The following is a 26,805-nucleotide window of genomic DNA, read 5'->3' on the forward strand; positions in this document are numbered from 1 at the left end:
CCGAGTCGAGTTAGCCTGTCTATCCAAAGATAGACATATCATCTAGACGAAATATTGTTCAAAGTGTTGCGAGTTAAGTTTATTATGTCCAATCTCGATACCTATTGTTATTCTTATTTCTTATTTCTTCTTTTCACTGGAATCGCGTAACGAGTATCGCATACATGGCATTTTAAGTTTGTGCGTACTGTAACTGAAACATTTAAAAACGTATTATCAATCCTTAAAGCAAAATTAATAGTTTATGCACAGAATGTATGCTCAAAGATGGCGGTTGAAAGGTACAAGAAATATACCCTATTGGGTCGAAAATTTGTACTCTGTCTCCACGGGTAGAAAACCGGAGTAAAGCCTTATTTTAAACTCGCACAATACATGCATATGTGCGTGATTCCAAGTTAAGGACTTCCACTGCGATCTTGGCCTGTAATTATCTCGGTAAAGCAGTCAGCCTCCCCACCTTAGCACTCCATGTGTGAAAATGTTGAAAGACTAGGAGGGGGAGTGGTCCGCTTAAAATGCTAATTATTAAAACAATTTCAAGCTGATGGCGGGTTGCAGGATTTTGCCGGTCTCGTTGCTATGCATGCGCTTTTGCGCTTTTAACAAGTTTCTTTAGCTAATTTGTCAAACACTTTGCATAATTTGGGCCCCGACCCCTCGATTCCAGCCCTGCCCAGCTGCCACTCTCTTTGGCCAGGATAACGATGTGGCGTAAGGAGCCTGACAGCCCGAGATCCTGGGAGCTTTTCCATGACAGCAGCGCCTTGTGTTTGTAAATTATTAATTTTCGCAGCGCAATTTGCAGCTTGCTCAGCCCACATCGAGCGCCTTTTTCAAAAGTGTTAGGACCACCAGTTTTAAACTACCTTTATACCTATAAATATATTCATAATTTCTTTATAATTTTCAAAAAAGTAAACAAGGACTTTGAATCTATCATGTTTCGGCAGCTGGAAATCGAGGCAGAAACATGTGAGTATATTGCAAAGCTAGCATCCTACTGAAAACAGCTCCAAAACCATAGTTCATCGATGGAAGCTAGTTACCCCTCTCAAGTGCACTTGAGTACTGAAATATCTAGATTTTAAATAGCTTCTCTGCATCTTTTTATGAAGGAGTGGTTAACCAACTCATTAATTAGGAAACTCACTTGCTTATTGGTTTCAATTCGGACAGAGTATGACTCGGTAGGCAAGATTAACTTAAACTTAAACTTAAACTTTAAGCCAGTAAAGACAGAAACACCTGGAAGCCTACCACGGTGGTGGTTTAGTGCTAAAAAGAATGATCTTTGACTGGAACAAAAAAGAAAACAGAGGGAAGACACTGCTTCCTTTTCAGTCTTAACTTGCATTTGTAATTAAAGTACGCATTAATCTGGAATTCCTCAGCCTGTCAACTGAACCCCGAATTAATTTCGCAACAATTCCTCTCGCAGCCATTGCCGAAAATCCTTAAGTGAAACGTTGATTTTATTCCACTGCCACCAGAAAAAAGGAGTTATGCCTCAAATATGCGGAAAAGATTGGGTGTGAAAAGAAAAGCCGCCCTTTACGTGTTAATGTGTGCAATGCGAGAACATTTTCCACTCATAAATTAGCGTGCGCGTGAACATTTATTTCGTTATTAAATTTAACAAGTGCCACCCCTCAACCCTCCAGCTCATTCCAACCCTTTCCACCCCCACCACCGCCGTACACCCGACCCCCCGACGCGCACACAGTATGTTATTAATTTGCAGTTGCCTTGTTGCCATCTTGGCTCAAAAGTTTTTGTCTTAAATTGCTCTCGCTCGTTTCGTTCCGTTTCGCACTTGAATACAAAGTTGCCACCCAGCGACCTTCCTTAGCCTTCCTCCTCCTCCTCCGACCAGCCACGCCCCCCGGAAGGGGTAATTGCCACTGTGTGTGTGGATCGAAGGGGAGGGGATGTAAGGTAGTCCCTTTGGCGTTATTAAGCAATTTACAAGATACTTAAACAAGAATTATGTGCAACATTTTCCAACAAAATGATTCGAGGAGCTGAATTTTAAAATAAACAAAACTGACTTCTGACAACCCCACTCCACCTCTCCTCCTGTTGCGTGTGTGTGTGTTTGTCTGTTTGTCTGGCGAGGTGAGGGGAAAATTAAAAATAATGCCCTGCGCTTTTCATTCGCCTTCGGGTAAGCCTTTTTAAAATCACTCAATTACATTACATTTGCATTTTAGAAGCCAGTTTTGCCAATACTCTGAGAGCCCGAAAGCATGAACGTCAACTATTTATATGTTTCGAGATAAATATGCAGATGTATTCCTTTTTTTTTTTTGCATTAGGTTTCAGCATTAGCTCTCCTGCGAAGAATAGTTTTCCGTACAGCCAAGTGTGACTGGTGACTTGGAAAAGCCTTCCACTCATCGCAGAGATCCGCATTTCCAGAATCAGGAGCAAAGGAAAACTTTTAAGTGCGCTCTACAACTTCCATCGCTGCACAATGAATCAATTAAATGTCCAGAGGACATGCATACGTGCATGGCCATGTGTTTGATCCATAAAAAATGCGTGACAAAGGCTTAAAAATCCACTTTTGGCTCCATAATCAAACTTCCGGCCAATTGAAAATTCAAAAGCCCGGAATCGCCCGCGTTTTTCCATATAAAATGAAAGAAAGTCCGACCGATGCCGCACGCTCCTTTGACCCCTTTATTTGCCGCCACTGCTCGCCGTTTTTTTTTTTTTTTTTTGATTTTTCCCGGACTTTACAGGGGCAACAAACAAAGAATTGGCGACCTGGTCAAGCAAGGGGAAGTGGTCAGCAAAGTGGTCAACGGGGGCGAGGGCCCCTAACTGTTGCAGTGAGCTTAGTTAGCTATTAGTTAGTTATTCAATACGTGCAGTCATGAGTGATGTTGTTCAGCTTATTCTCGATAAAGTAGTTACAGATAGCACAAACTATCTGCCATTTCTTAGGATGTATTTATTTTAGGCTTCAAGTCTTAGAGTTGAAACAAAAAGTGACTAAGAAATGGCAACAAAATGTGGAATTGCGTGGCACAGAGCCGCCGTGTCGTACATTTCACATTTTCCGCCGTGTTGACTGTCAGCTTACTGATGTCCCCGTCGCACTTTGCCAGTTCGCACTGCAGCAATATGTGCAAATTTGATTTTCCGCCAATTCAGTCGCCCTCCTTGCGAAGCAGAAAAACTCAGGAGGATGGGATGCGAAGGAGGAGGACTTAAGGTGCAGACTTTAATGCCAAGCCGCGACGAACAAAACCTGCAACGGTTCCAGCTGCAAACTCGGAGCTCGGAACTGCACAGCCGTATCCATTTCCAACTCCATCTCCAGCCATAACTCACACGAAATCTGTAAGGACACACGCATCCTGCAGCGCCCGGGCAGCACATTAACATTAACCCGAAATGAACTCAAAACCAACGCCCACCGCCCACCGCCCCTTTCGGCAGCTCCAAATCACGCGAAACATCTTTTGCCTGACTTAGCCGGCTGGATAAACAGTATGCTTCAGCAGCAGGGCTGGGAGAGGGGACGGGGATTGGGACGGGGACCAGCACTCAGAGAAATTAGGCGCTGTGTTTTGGACGTTTTGGAAACACAATACTGTTTTATTAAACACCCTTTGTAGGTTATAAAACATATAAATATTTATGCAAATAACACTTCCCTGAATCGAGTGTCCTTATTAATTGGACGCAGTTAAGAACTGCACACATCTTTTGAATATATAACCTTTAAAATAATATCGCATCTATCTCTAAAGTGCATAAGTACTTATCCCCCTATAAGATGTAAGGGAAAGCCAATACATATTTCTGCGAGTGTGCCTGACTTCAGGCAGGCATCTTGGAGCGGGCGGAGGAAGTGGAAGTGGAAGTGGCTGTCGGGGGATCCCGGCATCGACTTGACTTGTTTGCTTATGCATAAAACGATGTCAGGCGGCACCGAGCGTGGAGCTTGCCACTCGAGGAAAGGCGACCAAGTTATCATCCGTGGCCCAGGCATCGGCATCGGCATCCACGGACATTTTTCGGGATTTTTGGAGCCACGAGCCACGAGCATCTGGAAGCCGCGAGCAGCCAGTTTATTGCATGTCGCCCCGTTGTTTGGCTTTCAAATTTTATTTTAGTTTTATTTATACATTATTTTTTTTACTGACGCCAGCGAAAGAGATAAGGGAAGCATCAGGCATCAGGCATCAGGCACTCGGTGCGTTGGGGTGATTTTAGGTTGGCAACAGACCTTAAAGTTGGTACTTCCCAATCCTCACCAGTTTTAGGATGCAGTGCGAAAATTAAAATACTTTTAGAACCCTTCAAAGTTGTATAATAAATTATATAAAATCTTGGTGCCGTTTAACTGAGCAACTCATTTGCAATTACCGCATAATAAGCTCTCAACATTGTCTTCACATTATGTCTTTTAACTATTCTTCCCACAATAACAAATCATCAATGGTCAAGTTAGGTTTAGGCTAAACCATCGAAATTCACGACCAGTCGTCTTGTTTTACGAACTGTGTAAACAGTATAGACGTAATTTAAAATGTTATCCGATCCAGTTCTCAAAAATAAATGTATATAATACGGCGCCTTTAGATAAGTGTAAAAACAAATAACCTTGCTTAATGAAACTAAAAATTAATACCGAAAAACCACACTCGTAAAATGTTATACTCCAAGAAGAGAGCTAATTAGAAAACACCCTTAAGTAAATAATAAACCTTTCGCAATTTACAATACCAGCATTTGAAGGTACATTCTCTAACACCTTATCTTAATTTGGAGCTTTGTTGAAACAGATACTATGCCTTTCAACTCGCCGGCTGAAATTCAATAGTTCTGCACCCTACTTGCTGAGTAATTAATTGGAAAACGCCGAGATCGAGCAGATATCAATAAATATTATTGCAGGGTTCAACTTTCGCCCGACTCTCAAAGTGAAAAGCAAACAAAAGCCAAATGCTGCATAAGCACGCGGAACTCCCCTCAGTTCTGCCGACAGTGGGGTCATTAGAACTTTTTTCATGCAAAAATCGTACCTCTTTGAACCAAATGATATGAGCATATACATAAATAACGCTGTTGATTGAGGTTCAAACTAATAAAATGTATGTAGTAATGTATGTAAATGTAAATGTTATATATCTAACAACGCATTTTAAAATAATAAAGACATGACAACACAGCATTTCTGTCATCGACGTACTTATCGTACAATCGGAATTATCGACATTAGTTATGTCGAATTTTGTTGCTTGCTACCTAGTGCACTGATAGTCCCCGATCGAAATACGTCGGCCTTATCCGCCGACTAAAGCCGCCTTTCAGCCCAGCTCCGACCACTGGAATTTAACTTGGCAAATTTCATCCAAGTTAGTGCTCGGCAATAACAACATGAAGCGAGAGAGAGCTTCAATTAAAATAAATGCAACACAAGCGTTAAAAGAGGAAGAGGAAACAAAAACGCACGGGCTCGATGGGAAGGGGGTCTGCAAAAAAAAAGAGTGAAACAATAAACTTTGACTTGCTGACGGTGGCATTTGCGTGATGGTCCCGGGTTCCACATCCCCATCCTCATCCCCATCCCCATCCCTATCCCCATACACATCCATGTCCATGTCCCGCGTCCCGCGTCCTATATGCCCTTCATGCATGTGCTATCCTATTCTGGCTCTGTGTCTATTTGCACCTGCATCACAGATCAAAGTGACAGCTCCCCTTTCACCACGCCCCTGGTCAAGTGGCGCACTTGTGTGCGTGGACCCGTAATGAAAAAGCGCGACGTGAGTAGTTCATGGGGGGTGAGGGGCTCCACGGGGCTCCAAGGGGCTCCACGAGGGGGTAAATAAATAGGTGGGAGCGGTTGGCTAAAGCGGGTCTAAGAAGGCGGTAAGGGGGTAAACACAGCCTGGAAGGGGGGTCTCAAACAGCGGAGTGAGATGAGTGTTTGCCCCGCTGCCTGTCACTGCTTTTATTTCCCACTTTTTGTTGCCACAATTTCATTTTCAATTGGAAGTCCGACTCCTCCGTCTGGCCATCATGTATAGTATAATATTTGTATTGCATCTCGCCGAGCGATGACCAAGTGTGCCTCCTCTCACCGGCGCCCTTTGACCAATTGCAATGCCATTTGCTGGCTTTGTTTAATAAGAGAAAAGTCGCTTACATTTGTTTACCGAGCCATTCGAATCCAATTTGCGGCCAGCTCCTCTGAAGTCAGCCAAGGCAGGAGTGCATTTCTTCTGTCTATATTCTTAAAACACATGGACAAGTTTTTAACTCACTAAAACTTCCCATCGCCTTTTTTAGACGTCTTTTTAAAGGATTGCCTGATTTTGTCATCAAAAAATCAGCGAAATCATTTAATTTCAGCCAGAGATTTCCAGATGCCTATTCCTATCAAAAAGACGTATGCAACTAACTTTTTGAGATGAGAAATCGTTCTTATCTGAATCTTTGGGTGGCGATAGCATAGTCATGGCACCTTCAGACATGACCCTCGACATTTGGTTGGGATACAATCAGAGATTCTTCCGAGTTTGCAATTTGTTCACCATATATTCCAATGAAATTTGTCGAAAAACTGGGCTATAGCGTTTTTTCTTGTTTTTTTCTCGTTGTACAATTTTTCTAAAAAGAGTATTTTAGGTGTCAAATGGACCAAAATGTTAATGTTTTCCTCGAACCGGACATTCTGGACACCCAGCTCGTCATCCAAGCGCAGAACTATCCTCCACTCCAGTTGTGTGACACTAGATGTCCTACAGGCATCCTCCTGGTACTGTGTGTGAGAGATGACTCTGCAATACATTTTCAATTATGTATTTTCCAATTGCAAAATTTGTTTAGAAGACAAGACAATCGAGGGAAAATAAGGAGAGGATCCTTCTGCATATGCGGAATTCTAAAGTAATGGTGGCCATATCCGTCGCCATTTAACAATTTTTCTTGTTATGCGTGTTCTTACCATTTTAACGTTTTTATCTAAATCCGTCTGCGATAGGTTATTTTTTCTCCGCCTTTGTTTTTTCATAAGAATTTTTTAATTTAACGCTCAATAAGCTTTTGCCGCGTTTCGTTTTGGTTTTCCATTCTTTTTTTTGTTTAATGTTTTTTATTTGGTTGTTGCTCTTGTTGCTCTGCTTTTCGGATGGGCGTAATTTTTTTTGCTGTCTAAAACGCAGCGAAGACGAGGCAGTCCTACTATATGTACATACATATCTATGTATCTGTGTAGATGGGTTTAGGGGAGAGCAACTACATTTAGTTGAGTGTGGCGCACACTGAGAGAAAGAACACAGTTTCTTAAATTACCCTCATTGCTATCAGTAAATTCAGATTCAGATACAGAAAGGATTGTGTAGCAAAACTTCGCTGCGTTCATTTTTAAGTATAAATTACCAGAAAGGATTACGGATTAAAAAGCTATTCGATTCGTCATGTTCGATCTGAAATAAAACAGATTTATCTCAGTGTTGAACGAAATTATGTGAGTGGAAGGGGAATACCGAAATCCAAATCCTGAACGTGTACGCCTCTGTGTGTGTGTGCAAGGGCAAGTGTGAGTGTGTGCGTGTGTGCGTGTGTGTGTGTGTTGTGTGTGGTATTCGACCAAGATTGATGGGAATTTAAATTGAGCATTTCGTTATAAATATGCGCGCGTTTTACTGTGTTTTGCGGCAGGTCCTCCCGAAACTAACACACCTCCCCCCGACCTTCTCCCCTCTCCCCCTCCACTATTTTCGCAGGCGCAAAGGGGGTGGTGCACGCGGGAAAGGGGGGGAAAAGGGTTCTGGCATGGGGCGTGGCGCCGCACTACGTGTGTGCATCCGCACTTAACTTGACAGTCAGCAAGTCAGCCAAGTGCTGTCGTCAGTCAGTCAGCCACATCCGCCGTCCCTCATCCCGCATCTGCCACTATCCCCTTCTCTTTCCCCCACAAACCGCCCTCTCGCTCGCTCTGCCTTCGTCAAATCCAATTGCACAGTGGCCAAAAGAAATAGGCCTAAAATAGTACGACGTTTCAAATTATCGAAAATTGCAATTATTTTAAATGTTCAAAACTGCTTCTTTCTAATGCATGGAAAACGAAAATTGATCGGACTTCAACCCTTTGGACAAGTTTCTTGACTATCGGGTACCCATTTCTCAGTTAACTTTATGCAATCCTTTGAGCCAATTGTATATAATATCTTATATATTCTGAACTTATATACCCAGCTGTTATTTTGGGTGGACACTGTGATTGTGAACAGCAATTTCAGCCTGCCGCACATAATTCAAAAGCGCAAAACGCACCAAAGCCAATGCATAGGAAAAAAAAAACTTTTGCTAATATTGTGCTTGAGCCGAAAAAACAAACAAATTATTATCATTGTGAACCGCACTCCACATAGTGACGAAGCGCACCACGAGAGAGTGCGAAGGCGACATCCGCTGTATTTGTCAAATTTTGATACAACTATCAAAAGATAGCGTGAAAATTAAAGGGGTAGCAACTCAAGACCTAAAATAAAGTAGTAATAAAGTAAAACTGAAAATCTATAATATATAATTGGGCCTAGTGGGTGTTGTGTTGGTAACTGCACCCACAAGAAATATGAATGTATGACTAAGCTTTGAATGATCTAAAAAATTTGATTTCAAAACTTTTGCATGTTGAGGTTGCGGTCGTCAAAAGTATTTTTTGTTCGATTGTTAGTTATATTGCACAGACCTTAAGAATGGTTATCTACCTGTTTTTTCCAGTGCACCACCCTCTCTCCGGATCCACCCAGTCCACCCAGCCGGTCGGGTGGGGATACTGCTGTCAACGAAGTCGGGAATCGGCGCCTGAGCATTGTGGAATGTGGATTGGATGAGAGTGTGGTGAAAGGACCCTGAAATGATGGCAGACGAGAAGTGCCACCGACATTCGGTCTATTGCTGACGTTGCGCTCAATGTTGCACATACAAAATTGGGATTAGATAGCCTGAGACAGTTTCAAACACCGCAATATGGCAACCACTGCCCAAATGACCCACTGCCAAATGACCAAATGAATAAAATATAATTCAAAAAAAGAAAATGCAAATGCAGTTAAGAGTTCTAAAACAGAGTGCATGCCAGATATATTGCCGCCTTTAAAAACAAAATTACATAAATCAAGAAGTAAATCGACTATCAGATAACTGACCTTTAGTTACGTACAGGCTCCAATTATGTTCTGAATCGACGATTATGGTAAGTTTTCGGATATACTGGCAATCAAGTGGTACTCCTTGAAAATCCTGTTGATCTATACTCTTACTTTCATTTATTCAGGTGCATACATAAGTGTTAAAGTAAACACAAGATCCTGGTGTTTATATACATGTATATATACTAACCAGAACAAGAACGAATCCTTCTGTATTTCGGCATACTTATTTCCCAAATCAACAGTCTCTACTGCACTACGAGTGGAGGGTTTTACAATTAAGAATATCTAACATCTTCAGTGGTTTTTCGGGACACTTTAATTATATGCCCGAAACTCTATCTTTCGTATTTTTTAATTTTTGTTTGCGTTGGGGAGACTATCGGACCGCAGAGAAGGGACCTAAAAGCTCAGCTAATTTTCTAATTTCGCTATGTAATGTGCTTGGTTTGCTTGGAGTGGCGATGGGGTTTTCGCTGGACTCGGAAAAACCAAGGATGCCAGAAATGCCAAGGATGTGCTTGTTGCTATTATTGTTTTCGGTTCGCTCGCTCACCCCTTTTCAAATTCTTACAGAGCGCATTAAAAATAATTATGCTTATGCTGCTGGAAAATCTGCTGACCTCCATACAAGTGCTCACATGGCCAAACGGGTGGCCCAACCGCCCAAACGCCCCCCCGCCCCGACCCACATCCATTTAAAATGTTTAAATATACACATGTGCATGGGGGTACACAAGAATATGGGGAAATGACCGCAGAGAGAAAGTGCCAGTGGGAGGGAAGTGGAGGAAAGCTGCAAAAATATTTTAACAACATTCTTAAGCTCAACCGAAACGAAAAGTTATGAAAATTTTTATGAAAATACATCTAAGGCCGTCGGGGGTCAGAGGTCAGCAAGTGGGAGGTCAGCGATGCCACAGCCCATTTTCTCGCCACTCTGACTTGGAGCCACATTTTAATTGAAATAACTTTGAAAATGTTGCCCACATCCGAGCAAGAAATAAATAAGAATAGCCAAGCGAAGCTATGATGCAGTTGAAATAAACTCGTTAAGATTAACTTAACTTATTGTTATCCAAATCTTATAGATATGATAAGATCATTGGATCCACCAATGATAAATAAGATCGAATTGAAACAAGAAAGAAAGTCATGCCGCGAAAAAGAATAAACTATTCGACTAGTTAATACCTTCGAAACTAACTGGTAAAGGGAACATTTTTGCTGCTTATTAAATTTGAAACGTGATTTTTACAGACAAGCGAGGAATCCTTGAAGATTACGAACTTTTATTTTCCACATTCACTGCTCTTTCCGCTGAATCATCAGTTGCATAACCTATATATATATATTTATTTATTTTTATGTATATTATCAAAAAACTCATTTATTCCGAAATAGAACGCTTTATGAGGCAACCTTTATTTTCCATTAATTAGATAGTCATTGTCCGATTTATGATATACTTTTAGCATAAAGACTTGTATGCAACCTGCAATAGAAAGAAGACTTTTTGAAAAGATTCAAGCAGATCTTTAAATCTGAGGGACTAGTTTGCTTATAAGCAGAAGGCTGTGTTGACTCAGCTGATCAAGAATATACACTTTATATGGCGCTGTGCTTACTGCTATTTTACAGTTGGGTAATTATTTTACCAATAAAAAATTGTTTGTACACAAAAAATGGTATATTTATTGACACATTACGTTCAACTTGAGTTGCACTCTCCGAATGTTGAATTGCTGGAATTGCAGAACAGGGACAGGGGATACTAATCGAAGGCAGTTGGGGAATCTATGACTTGATTTTTCCTTGAATGGGAGGGTTGGGGATGCTTAAAACATTTAATAGCAATTTTAAAGGTGTACACTATTAAAATATTTTATCGAAATTTAATACGTGGCGCATGTTGCGGCTACAGACTACGCAAAGTTGAGTTTAATGGCGAAGTCGACGTCCATCTTGACGCCCGGCTTGCGCACGACGACGGTGTTATCATGCTGGAGCACCTCCAACTGCTGGCTAACACCATTCACCGTGATGGTGGCGCTGCTGGGCACCTTCTCAAGTCCGGCGATCACAATACGCTCGATCCAAGCCAGGGACTTGTACTTGGGCTTGCCAACGAAGCTATTGACCAGTTGGTCGTTGGCGAACTCGTAGTTCACGTGGATGCGCTGCCCCTGGCGGTACGCGTAGGACTTCTCATCGTCCAGGTAGAGGGAACCGGATGCCTTGCCCTGTCGGTCTAAGCAGATAATGAGTGTGTAAGGATCGTGCAGCATCAAGGTTGAAGCGCGACGCTGTCGCTCCTTCTTCGGAACAATACTGCCACCACGCTGCCAAACGGGGATCTGTAAGCAGGGTAAAAAGCGTAAAACATAATTCACGTGATTCACGTTTTCGAAAACAGAATAACAGCTCTCACCTTAAGATCATCTACAGGAACCGACACATAGCCGGATCGTTCCTGGCGCTGATAAGTATCCACATCGTACCACCAGTCGCCGTTCTTTTTGTCATCAATTGCTGGGAAGTACACGTCCACCTTGCTAACGCCCTGCTGCATGACGGGTCTTACAAGCAGGCGATCTTGCACCAGCAGCTGGCTGTCAACGCCGAAGGCCTCCTTATCCAATGGGTAGTGGGCTAATAATGGGCGAATTACTGGCTCTCCAGTCAGCTCCAGCTCGTAGAATGCGGTGTACCACAGGGGCAGATATGAATAACGCTTGAGCACAGCACTTTGGATCACCTGGCGAGTGCGTTCTGGGAAGAGCCATGGCTCCCGTCGCTTAGTGTCGATGTGCGCATGAGCCCGGAAAAAGGGCAGGAAGATACCGGTTTGGTACCAGCGCCCTAACAGCTCGGTATCTGGATTTCCAAAGAAGCCGCCTACATCGGCACCGCAAAAGGAGAAGCCGGCCACCGCCTCTGTGAGACACATCTTGACTGAGTGCTGTAGATGCGACCAGTCCGCAAAGTTGTCACCCGTCCAAATGGCAGCATAGCGCTGGGACCCAGCAAAGTGTGCCCGTGTGAGGATAAAGGGCCGCTGGTTGGGATCGCGCTGCTGCAGGCCCGCAAAGGTGCCCATCAAGTGCATGTGACCGTACAAATTGTGCACGTCGCGGTGCTCCCAGTTGCCATAGTGGATCAAGTCCTTGGGCGCCGTGATCTCAGGGCCGTTGAATACCGACGGCTCGTTCATGTCGTTCCACAACATCACATCTGCGGTGACCGTTTGGAACTTGTCTAAAGCGTACTGGCTGGCGTAGTACTCTCTGACCACTGGATTGAAGAAATCCGGATAACTAGCCGCTCCCGGCCAGCACCAGCCCTCGTAGTCATTGCCCTCGTGCGTTTTCACATAGTAGCCACGATCCGTGCAGTCCCGATGGAAGAAGTAGTTGTTATCCCGCTTGATGTGCGGGTCGATTATCACCACCAAGTGGCGACCCAGCTCTGTAAGGTTCTTGATCATCGACAGCGGCTGCGGGAACTTGAACTTGTCCCAGGTGAAGTAGCGCTTGCCATCTGTATACTCTATGTCCAACCACATGGTGTCCATGGGTATGTTGTGCTCGTCGAATTTCGCTGACACGGAGGTCACATCCCTCTCATCGTTGTAGTTCCAGCGGCTCTGGTGGTAGGCAAGAGAAAATAACTGAGGCAGCTCGTGCGTTCCAGTCAGAGCAGCGTACTGCTTAAAAGTGTCTATGGGCTTGGGACCCAGCATGATGAAGGCGTCCACGATGCCCGACTCCGACATGAAGTGGGCAGCCGGCGGAGGGGACTTCCGCGAGCCGGATACAAAATTTACCAGCGAAGATACAACATTGGTCTCCGAGGTTTGAATGTCGACCCAGGTTTCGGCAGCATTCTGCCAGTAAACGCCTGCAGTGCGTTGCGGTCTGAAAGATATTAAAACTCATTGTACAATCATTGGGTTTCCAAAGAAATATATATAGGGTGTATAGCGTATATGGACAATCAGCAGGCTATAAGCCAGATTTTAAGCTATTAAGTATAAAGTCTTTCTATTAAAGCAGGAAGAATCCAAAGATAACTCACCCATGGCCATAGATCACCGGCACTGAGCCATACAGGGCCATCTTGCTGTCCACAATGTATTCGAACACATCCAGGTTGTAAAGGCGATACGGATCCGTGCCCGAGGTGGACTTTAGTATGAAGCTGTCTGCGTGCTCTGGAATACCGAATAGAACCTCGGCTGCGGGGAACGAGAAGTCCAAAGCCACAGCCTCTGGACCGTAGGGCTTGGAGTCGTGGTGTGATTTAAAGTTTTCCTCCCATGCACCAGGATCATCGATGGTATCTGCTGCTTTGGGAGTTTCCACAGCGGCATCCTGCTCCTGCTGGTTCTCGAATTCGGCCGGCTGGGGAGTCTGTTCCTGGGCCTTTTGCCGCAGATGCTCGAAGTACAACCAGTTCTTGGCATTCACCGAGACCACCAGCACGTCGTTCTCAAAGAAATCGATCCGGAACGGGTCTCCGTGGATCACAGCCTTGTTTTTCTCCGATGTGATAACGATCTCTCCATCTGTTTCCCGCTGGACACGAATGCGTCCGGCCTTGGTTGGGCCCTTTAGGGCGTGCTCGACGCGATATCGTGGTCGGAGTGGCTGCTTCTCATCGATCTGCAGGCGGAAGGTGCTGCCCTCCAGAGCCTCTAGCTTAAAGGCGAACTGGTGATGGTTCTCCTTGTTTACGAGATCAGCGGTCAACGAATCCGCATAGGTGTTCAAGGTGCCGGGAATTAAAGCGTACTTGCTGCCTGATCCCTGAATCTTCCGGGAGCGTCTGAAAACCATAATTTATATCACCATCAAATAATTTTGCTCTTATGAACAGATATAAGAGTTGCTTTTAATGTTGTTTACCCTCGACATACCAAAAAAAATGTGATTTAATTAGATCTAATTATATTTGCAGCTAACTAAAGGTTTAAACGTTATAAAACTACAAAAAACACTTCCTCTTTAAGTGGACATTACAAATTTTAAACTGTATTTTAAGGACTAAAATAGCAAGACTTGGAAGCTAGGTGGTTCTGGGATTTTATCGGTTTTCATTAAAGTTTTGAAAATAGATGAAAATGCTTTAAAAAAAACCCCAGGAAATAGGAGATGCCATGAAATAGTTCCAAAGAAAAGAAGCACTTACATATGTATGGCTTTTAGAGTGAGGAATAACTCTCTATAAAATGAAGTGCTGATCCCCAGAATTAAGAATGTATAATAAAAAATTAATGGCCAAACCCGTAACCCGTACCTACGCAGTTCAAGTAGTTACCCATCATGGACGCAGCCAAACTCACCGGCAAAAACTGCTCTGCTCGCAGGTCTTGAAGTTCCCGGGATCCACTCCGTCGGCCAGGACGAAAAGAGCCCAGATGATGGCCACGGTGGCCAGAGCGAATCGCATGGCGGATTGTCCTGGATTTCAACCTGAAGAGCTGAAAAAATATATTATTATTACACACTGCTAGTGCTGTGCTGACTCGAGCGATTTACAAATTAGGTATTTACTATTATTACTATTACTTATTTTGCTCTCTACGAGGCGGCCTACTACAGTAGTAATGGTAACGGTAACTGTAAAGTACAGGGTAATCGATCCTGTGGCTTCGCTTTTACATTACTCACACACACACAAATGAAAGGCTTACAATCGCGCGCGAGTGTGTGTGTGTGTGGGGGCACCACAGCTGCAAACTTAATGTACACGTCAGTCGCGGCCCAGAAAGTACGACGGAATCGTTAGGCGAAAATGGTCGGAAAATGCAGCTTGCTGCAGCTGGGCTGCGGATTACCCTCTAATTCACCCCTGGCGGGGGATATGCGCACTTGCGGTGAAGAAACAGATGGTGTTGGTATGTCTGTGTTGCAGCTGATTTGCAGGGAAAAGTTTGGATTATGGTCGTAAAAATATGCCGCCGGTTATTAATGCACTTTCCGCTGACACTGCACTTTCGGGAGATTCGAGGAGCCAGTGAAACATTGGCCCGTGCATTAGTTTTCGTGGAATTGCAAACCTTTTAGTTTTAAACAGCTCGCCGTCGTTTGAATTCTGGTTAATAACTTTTATTAAAAATTTTGCAGAGGACACAGCAGTGTGACCGTCGCTCGGCTGTTTAAATATGCACTACATTCGCTGAAGTACGCACTATAATACCAAAGTTAGCAGATACACAAACCCCACTATTAGTGTTAATTTTAGGCGCCAATTCAAAAAAATTTAGATGTTCAGAGTTTTTTCTTGGGCGGTGAAGCTATTTTAACAGGTACATACATATGAACAATATGTACAAATGTAAATAATATTTAACACGAAGAACTGATGATTAAAGTTCTAGGAATGGAAGCTTCGAGCTTAACAACTTCGATAATCAATAAAGGAAGCTGAAAACTCGAGAAGCACACTGAATAGGGAATTTCTACGGTTCCACGGTGCCATTTTCATCCTTACTTTCGCAATTTGTGCCAACATAAATAAGTTACAATTAATTCCCTTTGTTTAAGTTACAGGCTGAGTTCGAATGATAGAAAAATTGACAATTTATCACTTTGTTCGAATGAAAGGACGCTATAAGCGAGCTACTCGACTACCTGATACCGATTACTCAGCTAAATGGAGTGCGAGTGTAGTGAGATGAAGGTATGAAAGTGGCAACCAAATCCTAAACGTTATATGTATATTTATATGAAATCTATAAGCGAATAAACGAGTATGAGCATTTAATCCATGAAACGAGCAACAGCCACGTACACGTAAGATAATAGATTTATTTGTATGCTTGCTCCTAAAATTTCCAAATCGGTTGTACTTATTGTACTTTTCGACAGTATATCTGGAGATATTTGCCATTAAAAAAAAGAGACATCAGTTTGCTACTAGAAGTGGACACACAAAAGCCAACTTAATGCGAACAGACTACGACGTGGGTGGCGGAAAAGCGAGTGGGAGTGCGGAGTCCAGAGTCCAGAGACCAGAGTCCAGAGCCCGTCGTCCTGTTCCGGTCCTGTTCAGTACTTGATCAGATTGCTGACCGGGAAGGAGCGCCGCAGGCTCATGCACTTCTCTCGGTCTATGAACAGGGCATTGACCTTGTTCCGCAGATCCACTTCCAGAGTGCAGCGCGTCTTGAGGAGACCCTGGTGGGTGGCCTCCGCCTCCATCAGCTTGTGGTGCAGCGTCTCCACGGCGCCCTGGATGTCCTGCACCTCCTGAACGAGGCGATCCTGGGCGTAGTCCTTGCACAGCTCGACGCCCTCCCGATGGGAGCGGGCCTCCAGACGCGTCTGGGCCACCTTCAGCGGGCCGGACTTGTCCTGGATGGCCTTCTGCAGCAGGAAGAGGTGCTTCTCCATGTCGAAGAGCTCCTGCTGGACCTTCTGCAGGTGCAGCTGCACCCGGTTCTTCGCCTCGGCCATCTCCTGGGAGCGGCGATCGAAGGCGTTGTTCGTGTTGCTCCAGAAGTCCCACACGGTGGTGGCCACCGCGTTGACCACGCTCTGGGCATCGCTCCGCAGCTGGGAGAGCTTAGCCCGCTCCGCCTGAGAACTGTGGATGCAAGGGATTGCCAATTAGAATTATGTTTTCTATCTGCTGAGTAAAAGGATATATGTACATGGAGGAAGCCTTCACACTACTATAAATTATTTTTACAAGTCTAAATATGGAACACCGCTAGGGGGAGCTACTTTCTTATGTTGAGTAGAGGGTACTTGATAGGCGAGGCACATGACTAAGGGGAGAGATCCCATCTCGTTTCGAAACTCACCGGCGGACGTGCTCGCTGCTGGCCTGAGCCCAGGACTCCTGGGTGCTGACCGAGGGATCGAACTTCTCGATGCCGCCGTAGTAGGTGATGCCGCGACTGTGGTTGTTCAGCTGGTGGCACATGGAGTCGATGCCGAGCGAGGACTCCTTGTGGGACACGTCGTCCTCAAGAAGATGTTGGGCGCCGCGGCAGTCGAGGGCCTGCTTCGAGATCTTCTCGTGCAGTCCGCCCAGGCGGTCGCGGGAGTTCCTCAGGTTGTTGATCTCCACGAGGAGGGCCTTCTCCACGATGTCATGCACCTTCTCCGTGCCCTGGCGCGACTCCCGGTGGAAGAGGCACTCCTGGGCGATGTGCAACGGTATCTCCAGGTCGAGGAGCGCCTTGCCGCACTGCCGCTGCAGCTCATTGATGTCCGACATCTCGGCGATCAGCTTCTCCAGCTCCGCGTTCAACTCGTTGCGCCAGAAGGTCAGGTCGGTGATGCGCTCGCCCAGCCTTCGGCCGGCGTCCCTTTGGCCCGAGGTGGCCTTCTCGTCCGTCTCTCGCATCAGACGCACTGCGTCACTCCGCATGCGCTCCGAGAGGTTGCTGAAAGACACGATGAATCATCGGGTTGGTACGAAATCAAATAAGGAGCTGGCGGCCACTTACCGATTCATGTTGGACTCGGAATACTTGGTCATGTTGTTGTTGTACCACTCGTTGCTGGTGTACCTCGTGTAGAGGGCAGCCCGGGCGGCGTGCTGCGGATTGCGATCGAATCCGGTGACCAGGTTGGGGAATATCATGCCGTCCGTCTTCATGCCCTTGGGCAGGAAGCACTGCTTGGTCAGCTGGTTGGTCACCGGCTGCTCGGGCAGGTGCTTCACCTGGATGAGCTCATAGGCCATCGCCGGGCGCCACGGGTGCTTCGTGGGCGTCTCGTAGGCGGCGCCAACTCTCGGCGGGATCGAGGGTCCCATGACGGGCTCCATGCAGGGCGGAGCGCCCGCCTGGCTCCATGGCTGCAATTGGGAATACATGACCGTGGTTTGTGGGATGCCCGATCCACCGGCTCCGCCACCAGCACCATTGTGACTCATCGTAGTCAGAGGTTTTGGTTTCGGTTTCGGTTTGGGTTTCGGTTTCGGGTTTGAATCAAATCGTTAGGATATTGGAGTACTAGTAATTTGTGCCACTTGGAATTTGGACTGGGTGCTCGGATTAAACGAATGATTTCAGAAAGCACAGAGCACAGATACGTTCCCTTTGGAGGAGAGAAAAAACTGATCCAATCCCTGTTTGGGACCAGGTGACAGGGCGCCGCGTTCAGAAAGGGCCTACTCCGATTGCTTATGGAGCAATGGAAGTAGATCGGATCGATTTGACAACAGATAAGTAGGAAGTTGTCTGCAGCAACTTCGAATCCCTTTCCAAACTTAATCGCAACAGAAATTAAACTTATTTGGTGACATTAAATTATGATGCATGGTGTGACATGACTCTAGCTCAAGCGGTGTATACATATATGGAATATAAAGAGATAGGATGATTTGGGTGATTGGGTGATGCGAGATAGTCCTTCACACAGGAAGCAGACATCTAGAGGTGCTTGCTAGGTGCCCATCTACTTCACGATATTCCAAAGATCCATCTTCGAAAAGCAGCTACATCTTGGCTAGGTGCTTCACTACTCCGTGCTACTGTGGTAGATGGAAGCCAAGATACGAAGCTAGGTGCAATGCTAGATGGTATGGGTTAGTGGTATGGGTTAATGGTACATAGGACTCCATGAGGTTGCGGTGGTCCTTGCGCTCGTTGTACTCGTTCATGTCGGCGGTGGGCCACTTGTCCAGCAGGTTGTCCTTCACTAGGCGGTGATCAAAGATGCGGTTCTCGAGGTATGAGTGCTTGTGGAACTTGAGCACCTCCTGCCCCTTGAGCGGTGCCATGGTGCCGGCGAATTGGGTGTCCCACTCGGGATTCGGAGCACTCACTATCGGTACGCTGGATCGCAACAGTAGGTTCTTGAGCGTTTCGGGCGCCTTTTGCTGCGGATTCGGGTAGCGCTGGCTCAGAAAGTGATCCTCGTTGGCCCAGCAGAGCATTGGTCGACGGACTCGGTGTATGTATGTATTACCCGCTTCCTCGCTTCTTCCTCGGAGATCTGTTTACTACGGGTCTGCTCGGTCCTGCGGCTGTGGATGGAATGGTCCTGAGCCCCAGCCCTTGGAGGGTTCTTCTCTGGGTTCTCTGGGGAGCTTATCGATTAAACTCGGTAGCCTGGCAGCGGAATCGCCTGGCAATGCTTCCCTCCAACGGGTTGTGGAATCGATGGCAATGACACGGGTTATTGACCCACTTGCCAATGGGGGTCAAACTGGGTCGCAGAGCCCGGTAAGTTATTCATCGAATTATTGACCTTGCCTAGTGCGGAATTAATTAGGCTGGTGGCCTTTACTTGATTAGCTGGAACTGGAAGGCCAAGGCGGAAAACAGAAGAATTCTGAATTTATTGGTATTGAATGCCTTATTCCAGATATTCATGGTGGGACGTCTTTGTAAAGTCAGAAATCCCTTTTTTTCAATGCCTGATTACCAATTAATAAATGTGTTTCTTCTTTATCGACTAAACAACAGATAGTTCTGCAAATATGTGCCATTAAAGAAGTATATTAAGGCAATTACATTTGTATGCATTTCTTAAAAAGGTCTAGTTAAATATTTATAAATTTAGATTTGCACAAACAAATTTCATTAGGTGTTTGTTTGCCTTTAATGTTTGCAAATTGTCCTGCTATTGAGAGTAACTTTTTTACGTGACAACAGATCAAAGCTAAAATTAAATTTCTGTACATCAGTTCAATGCACTAACAGTTAAGCTTAAAGCCGTAGATTTATTTAAACAATCAACTACATGTACGTTATGTATACAACTATTGCTTTCACTAGAGAATTACCAACGTAAACAGGGAAACTAAAATGACTCCCCCTATTGGGGACCGCCGCCACTGGGCTCCTGCTGCTTGAGCGTCTTGAGGTTCTTTTCGAACCGCTCGAACTCGCTGTCGACCATCCTGTCCGCCTCGTCAAAGACCTGCTCAACGGACTCCACCTCTGGGATGTAGAACTGCAGCATGTTCTGCACGCCGTTCTTAAGCGTCACAATGGAGCTGGGACAGGAGGAGCAGGAGCCCTGCATCTTTAGCTTGACGACGCCGGCCTCGTAGCCCATGAAGACGATGTCGCCGCCGTCCTCCTGGACTGTGGGCCGGATGCGCGTGTCGAGTAGCTCCTTGATCATCATCACCGTTTCGTCGTCGTCCTCGAGGATCTCTGTGTCCGCATTGGGCTGCGCATCGTGGAGGACGGGCAGGCCGCTGGCAAAAAAGTCCATTATAACGGCAAACACCTCTGGCTTGATCAGGCTCCACTCGGCGCCTTCCTGCTTCGAGATGGTGACGAAGTCGGCGCCGAAGAACACGCCCTTAACGCCTTCCACGCGAAACAGCAATTTGGCTGGAAATTGATTAGAGCACAGTTTAGTATTATCCAGAGATAAATGCAAATAAAGCTAAAACTTCTTCTGTGACTACATGATATTAAATAAAGTCGGTTGGCCTTTTTTTCCCATTTTTATTCTTGTGACTCTAACCAAAATGTAGATGTTGCAAATAATTGAAGGGAAAAATGCTTGATCTTCAAGAATATCTAACCATTCAGAATCTGGAGAGCTTCTACTATCTGTGTCGGCTCCGCGCATTAATTAGATAGAGACGGAACACCTTGGGGAGACTTCAAAGAGTGGGTTCACAAAAGCCCAAGTATTATAGTAATGAAATGGTTTCTTATGAAGCTAACAGAAGAGTGCGAAATAACTATTGCATATATTGAAAAATATTTCCAAAGTATGCATCTAAACACTCAAAAATAGGGTAAAAAGTTGTACTTCAAAGTGCTGTTTGACCTTCAAATCGGGAAAGGTAATTGTGGTATTCTAGTTATGAATTCTACATTATGCATTATAAGTTCTAATGGATGGATTATCGTCAGTGAAAGCATGTTATTATCAATTAGAATTAGTAAACAGCGAGGAACTTAATAAATAAAACACAATATAGGCATAGTTGACTTAAGAGTAGTTTTTCGTCACAGAAAATGTAATTTTCTATAACTTACATTTTATGTAAATATATTCTTCAGCATCCAACAAAATTATGTTGGTTTCATTATTTGGTATCCCTCGGTTAATCTTAGATAATTATTATAACAACATTTTAAATATTCCACATGAAAAATTACTGCCGTACTCAACCAAAACTATTTCAATGGCAAGTTAATACAAACTAGTGAAAGGTTTGTATACTTAAATGTAAGTCCTTGTGATTAAAGCCTTGTGATTAAGGCCTTAAAGAGCGCCACTTCACTTCTCCTTTGTAGATATTGCGCTCTCTTACAACATAACATATCTACGTACATATATATGGCAACATAATTCCAACACAATATACATTCTAACACAGGCAAGAGCGTGGACAAGAAAGTCACCCCATTGCGACGTGGAGGAAACTGCAAGAAGCTGGTAACAAGTGTCAACTGCCTATTTTGGATGCAACCAGGACACCTTTTTCGCGGATGGACTTTCGGAAGAATTGATCTTTGCGGCCAAACGAGAACCGATAACTGGCTATACCCAGGCAGGAACTCCTGGATCCACACTTACCCAAAGGACTGCTGTGTGCGGTGGTTCCGTTGGGAAAGTCGTACGTGTTTCCCTTTCCCAGGACGTCCACGCCGGGCAGAAACTTCAAGCTGTCCGGATTCGGAGTGTCCTGCGTCTGGATGAACATGCTCCTCCTGCCCGCCACCGGCATGCGCATCTGCAGGAGGCTGCGTCCGCGAGCCTGTCCATATACCTCTTCCTGGCGAGCCGGCTCGCTATGGTTACGCGTGGAGGCGATGCCCGCAAAACTGCGCACCCTGGACAACAGCAGCAAAGGGTTACTCCGGTGGGCACCGGGTGATCGTGAACTACTTACAGTTGCCGTGACCCCAGGCGCGTGTTTCGCAGCGTATTTAGGGCCGCTTGGGACAGAAATTTCGACATTTCCTTCGCTTTTGCGTTTGATAATGAAAACTAACGAAAAATCAGCTGGCACTGACGGACTGGCAACGCTGGTCACAGGGTGCTGAAATACAGTTTGTGGTGGAGAAACGGAATACCTTACTAGCACGGACTCAAACCCTGCCTCCGCACACTGAGAAAATTTTGTTGTGTATTGTTATATAATGTGAAACCACTTCGTGGATTACACCCAGGGAAATGCAGCAGGGCAATTATTAACTGTTTGTCGTTTTATTAACCTTTTTTTATTTAAAGCTTTCTAAACTCATAGTAATAGAAAACATTGTACAAATATTCCCAAATATGAGCACAAGAAATCAAAATGTATTCTAAATTTTTATATTTAATACTTTTATTGATGTAATTAAAATAATTATATTTCTTAATCTAGTTAACGTAAAAAAAATTAATTATCTGGGAAGCATAATTAATATTTGATATCCAATCTGCCACCAAAAAGTGTTCCAATTCTGCAGTGGGTCACAAATGTTCAACATTTACAAAGAATCCTGCGTTATTTGGATAATTTTAGTTCTTCTTTCATAGACTCTTACAGTTTTAGTTTACCACTGGTTGAAAAAGGCTGTGACCCACTGCATATACTTAAGCTAATGCCTAAGGAATTCGCAAGTAAGATCTGACCCAAATGCAAACTATAATGGAAAATACCTATTGTTTAATATGCCTCTTCATCTTCACAAAAAAGGAATTCTTAACAAAGTTGCGCATTTGACGTCAGGGTCACAATCTTCGGATTGCTGGCCGTTAAGGGAGGCATTCGTGTGTGTGTGTGTACTACAGTTGGTGTCTTAAGCTGTGTCGCTGTAGGTGAAGTTGGTGCCGAACAGAGAGTTGCACACTTCCACGGCCACGTTGCGACGGGCGATCTTCTTGGATCTTCCGTTGGCTTGGAACTCCTGGTTGTCCACCGTGATCCCCAGATGCTGCATGACGTTTGGCTTGTCGCCAGATGACCCGTAGTCCACGTAGTTGAGTCCCGGACGCATCTGCAGAGTAATTGAGTAATTGATAAGTAACTGTGTGTATGGTGAGGTGGGCAGGCCTACAATGCAGAGAATGGTGGCCGGGTGCATGGTCTCCCAGCCAGAGGGCAGCTCGGTCCGCACTGGCGGCTTCTTTGGCTCCTTCGGCAATGCGGGAACAGGAGTTCCGGCATCCCCTCCGGCCTGTTGAGCAGCATTGGCCGAAGGGTGCATTTCGGGCACGACATAGCCCTCACGCTCCCACTCTGCGAACAGCTTGTAAATGGCAAACGAGGCCAGATTCAACATGGGCAGATCATCCTCCGGTGCATCGGCCTCATCCTCGTTTGTATCCCCGTTGACTTCACTGTGCTGAACACGGGGCGGCTTGGGGGTCATCTTTGCAATTATGAAGTCGCGCCAAGCCTTCTCGCAGGCCGCGTTCTTGGCTGTCATCTTTGAGAGACCCTTTCCCTCGTACTGATTGGAATTTACAGTGACAACGGCGGTGAACCCGCCGTCGGGATTGCTGTCGATGGTGAAATCGCTGATGGTCACGCCCTTCACCTCGTTAAGGGCCATCAAAGCGTTCTTGGGCAGCATGGACTTGCGCAGTTGGCGGTTCTGTCGCAGCTTCTTATCCCGAGTGCGTTCTATGATCGAGTAAATAAAGAATAATTATGATATAGAGAACAGGTTTTTGTAGGCATGCCAATCAAATTACTATTTAAAGGAAGTATTGTTTTGAGTACTATTATTAGTATTTTCTGTCCCGCCTACAAAAATGTTAACACGGTTCGCTTCCATCCACTACCTCATTAACTGTCTAGTAATTCGTGTGTGTGTGAAAAACTGGGAAATCTGAGCGACCAAAAGTTTCCACGCTTACCAGACGACTTCTTGCGCTTTTGGAAGATCTTTTTAAATGGGATCTTGCCCCCGGTGCCGCTGGCATTGATATTGTCCTCTACGATGTCGATGGGCTCTCCCTCGTCTACAGACATCGGCTCCTCCTTGACGATGATTGGCAAGGGCAGCTTGTGGACGATGGCGACCGCATCCGGATTCCTCTGCTGGGCGGCCGGGGTCGCCACTTGAACGGGGACAGGAGCCGGTGGCGACTGAACAGCCACCGGGGCAGCCGGTGCCTGAAATTCAGCCACCGGAAGAGCCTCCTGCTCCTGGACATGGACGATCTGCAACGGCTGTTGGATCAAAGGCTTGGCGGTGGCATTGGGATTCTGCGTTTGCAAAAGAGTTTCATTAGCTTATTAGTTGGCGATGGCAACGGGTTTCGCCAGGTTCCCCCGGACAAAATCACTTGCAGCGGGCTAGTCCAGTGGGTCAACAAAAAAGAGACTCGCTGGCCAACGGAAACCATCAAGTCGTCAAGTTACCCGGAAGCGTTAGGCTGGTCGGCTGGTCTACTAAAAACCATAGTTCAGGAACTAGCCATGGCCATTCCTGCGACCCAAGTGCCCCGAAACGAAGCTCTGCACCAACGGAGCCACGTGCCCAGCGACTGTGGATCTCCGGTCATCGCATCCAGCCAAGGACTCCGGAACCTGGTAGTCTATGCTAATTGCTATGCTAATTAAAACCACGTGCATAGTTCAAATAATTCAAAGGACAACTCCTGTTGCTAAAGCCATTCGCTTAACAGTAAGCAATTGACAAATAATTTAAGTCATTGTGACTTAGTTTATTTACAAATGCATTCTACTGCAGCGACGTATATCCTGCGATTCTATACCCTATATGTCGGAAATTTTGGTGTGTCAAGCACAGAATTTTAATTTAATTAAATTTTTTGCCGACTTCTTCAATTTGCATCTCAGCATCACGGCCGTTACATTGTTAAACAAGAACTGAGTAAAAACAGTTCTTACAAAATTTTAAAAAAAATGTTTAATATGGAACATATTGAATACGAAATATTTTTGGACTGAACATGGTATAGTTAAGAGGATCCTTCGTTCATCGGCTGAGTTTATGGTCGCCGGCTAGTTTCGGGCACTTTAGGTGGAGTGAATGGGCATTGCTATCTGACGCAAAACTAATAATTTTAGTTACAATTTCGGGTGAATGCATTTTCAGTAGCCATAAAAGTTAGCGATAACCGCAAGTCCAGCGTGAAACTATCGCAGTGCTGGCCATCTCTAGTTGTTCGAAAGCACGAGCAGAGTGGAATGACCAAATGGGTGGGGTACGAGAGGGGGGGTGTGATGGGTGGGTGGGTGTTTGGGGTGCATTGTGGATCGAGAGCTGTGGATGCTGGTGGAATTCGGACAACGGTCTGCACTTTCGATTAACCCGCTTTTAGTGGCTATTGCAAATGGGTTCACAATTGGAGTGAATACACACACTTTCATTTTGTGCGCTGCAAATTATAGAAATAAAAACGGAAACTCTGTTATTTCACAAATCAAATGTGGATGAGTCAATGGTTCTTGTTTTCGTGATGCATTTTCACTTGGAATACACCTCTTCGTGACGTCTTAAAAAAAAATTCGTATACACACACGCAAAAAATTTTAGGATTCTTACGTAAATGCCGCCCGAGACAAATGGCTTGGTGTTGGCTGCGGATGGACGACGATTTCGCTTCATCTTGATTTTTTGCTTTATTGTTATTTAATTTTCCGCTGCTCAATACGCAAAACTATTCGAAAGTGAGACCGTTTCTGCACTGACGGGAAAATCAAAGCCACCCCGGATCAAAATAATTTCACAAATTTAGTATTTTAAGTGATGTGGCAGACAGGATGCAAAAATGACGCTATTGTGAAACAGATTTCACACTGAGCCTTGTATTATAACACATGCATAATTAACTAATATTATACTATATTTTATAATTAAATTTACTATGTTTATAATTTAGTGTTAGCCTTTACATAGCGACTTCAACAGTAACTTTATAATTTAATTTAATATCAGCTGTTGCATTGTTGATTTAATTATTAAAGAGGAACGCCATTTTCAGAGTTACAGTTTTGTTTTTAATTAAGACCAAAGTATCTATGAAGTTAAACGCAATTTCACTGCAGCTCTAAGCAATGGGCAGTAACTTTTATTCAAATAATAAAAATTAGCAGGAGAGTACCGAATTCGATTATTACATGAAGATCACTATTATGAGGAAGGAACATTTAGAATTATTTTCAAATATCAGATATTAGAAGTCCTAAAATCATAAAACTAAAAGCCTTTTTACACCAACGCGGACTATTGATATCAAAACAAGGCGGGCAAGTTGTTCACACTCCGTTAACAAAATTTTTGACGTTTCTTCAAGTATTCTTTGATTAAAAACCAACAACAATAGAAAAGGGGGCATGTATTTAAAACAAACAAGAACCAATGACAAAATATTTATTTGGGGGCTATCAATCCCAAATTGACCTGGTCAATTTGTTTTTATTGGCGGCTAGTGAGCGTTAGTGGCAACGTTCTGAATCAAACTTCTAGCTTTTGGAGTTTTTAAAAATATCGATGTAAAAACAAGGGACAGTGATGCTCCTTCTACCCGTTACATACTTTTTATCGAATGTAGTATACCCTTTTACATTGTGACATGTGTAAAAAAGAAAGTCACGCCGATGCTTATATAAATTTTTTAGCTAAAATTATGTTTTACGAGCTCGTAATCACGCATTTAAAGGTCGTCCGATTCTTAAAATGCAACAGGTAATTCTGAAATTTTAAGGAATCGTACATATGTAC

General features: G+C 44.6%; 4 protein-coding genes across 7 annotated transcripts; all 4 read right to left on the minus strand.

Moving 5' to 3' along the window:
• Window positions 1-10,857: 10,857 nt before the first annotated feature.
• Window positions 10,858-15,382, minus strand: LOC6526194 (neutral alpha-glucosidase AB). Of its 2 annotated transcripts, none has more exons than XM_015191194.3 (5): window positions 15,244-15,382; window positions 14,527-14,664; window positions 13,260-14,009; window positions 11,614-13,099; window positions 10,858-11,539 (listed from the first exon to the last, which is right to left on the minus strand). In XM_015191194.3, exons 2-5 carry the CDS (start codon window positions 14,631-14,633, stop codon window positions 11,108-11,110), a joined length of 2,775 nt encoding a protein of 924 aa, XP_015046680.1. In that variant the 5' UTR covers window positions 14,634-14,664; window positions 15,244-15,382; the 3' UTR covers window positions 10,858-11,107. The 2 variants fall into 2 exon arrangements, with proteins under 2 accessions (XP_015046680.1, XP_002102003.1); XM_002101967.4 differs by lacking the exon at window positions 15,244-15,382 and adding an exon at window positions 14,753-14,900.
• Window positions 15,383-15,974: 592 nt separating this feature from the next.
• On the minus strand, window positions 15,975-18,282 carry LOC6526195 (tektin-3). The gene is made up of 3 exons (XM_002101968.3): window positions 17,644-18,282; window positions 16,993-17,580; window positions 15,975-16,772 (listed from the first exon to the last, which is right to left on the minus strand). Exons 1-3 carry the CDS (start codon window positions 18,072-18,074, stop codon window positions 16,235-16,237), a joined length of 1,557 nt encoding a protein of 518 aa, XP_002102004.2. The 5' UTR covers window positions 18,075-18,282; the 3' UTR covers window positions 15,975-16,234.
• A 1,531-nt stretch (window positions 18,283-19,813) lies between these two features.
• On the minus strand, window positions 19,814-22,168 carry LOC6526196 (NFU1 iron-sulfur cluster scaffold homolog, mitochondrial). Its single transcript, XM_002101969.3, has 3 exons — window positions 22,011-22,168; window positions 21,695-21,951; window positions 19,814-20,490 (listed from the first exon to the last, which is right to left on the minus strand). Exons 1-3 carry the CDS (start codon window positions 22,076-22,078, stop codon window positions 19,964-19,966), a joined length of 852 nt encoding a protein of 283 aa, XP_002102005.1. The 5' UTR covers window positions 22,079-22,168; the 3' UTR covers window positions 19,814-19,963.
• A 582-nt stretch (window positions 22,169-22,750) lies between these two features.
• Window positions 22,751-25,780, minus strand: LOC6526197 (double-stranded RNA-specific editase 1). 3 transcript variants are annotated; one of them, XM_039370206.1, is made up of 5 exons: window positions 25,627-25,763; window positions 25,444-25,459; window positions 23,969-24,506; window positions 23,164-23,732; window positions 22,751-23,103 (listed from the first exon to the last, which is right to left on the minus strand). In XM_039370206.1, exons 3-5 carry the CDS (start codon window positions 24,081-24,083, stop codon window positions 22,906-22,908), a joined length of 882 nt encoding a protein of 293 aa, XP_039226140.1. In that variant the 5' UTR covers window positions 24,084-24,506; window positions 25,444-25,459; window positions 25,627-25,763; the 3' UTR covers window positions 22,751-22,905. The 3 variants fall into 3 exon arrangements, with proteins under 3 accessions (XP_039226140.1, XP_015046681.1, XP_039226139.1); XM_015191195.2 differs by lacking the exon at window positions 25,444-25,459 and having other exon boundaries at window positions 23,969-24,320; window positions 25,627-25,780; XM_039370205.2 differs by having other exon boundaries at window positions 23,969-25,459; window positions 25,627-25,772.
• Window positions 25,781-26,805: the final 1,025 nt, after the last annotated feature.

Source organism: Drosophila yakuba, chromosome X, assembly GCF_016746365.2.
Source record: "Drosophila yakuba strain Tai18E2 chromosome X, Prin_Dyak_Tai18E2_2.1, whole genome shotgun sequence".
Lineage (NCBI taxonomy): Eukaryota > Metazoa > Arthropoda > Insecta > Diptera > Drosophilidae > Drosophila > Drosophila yakuba.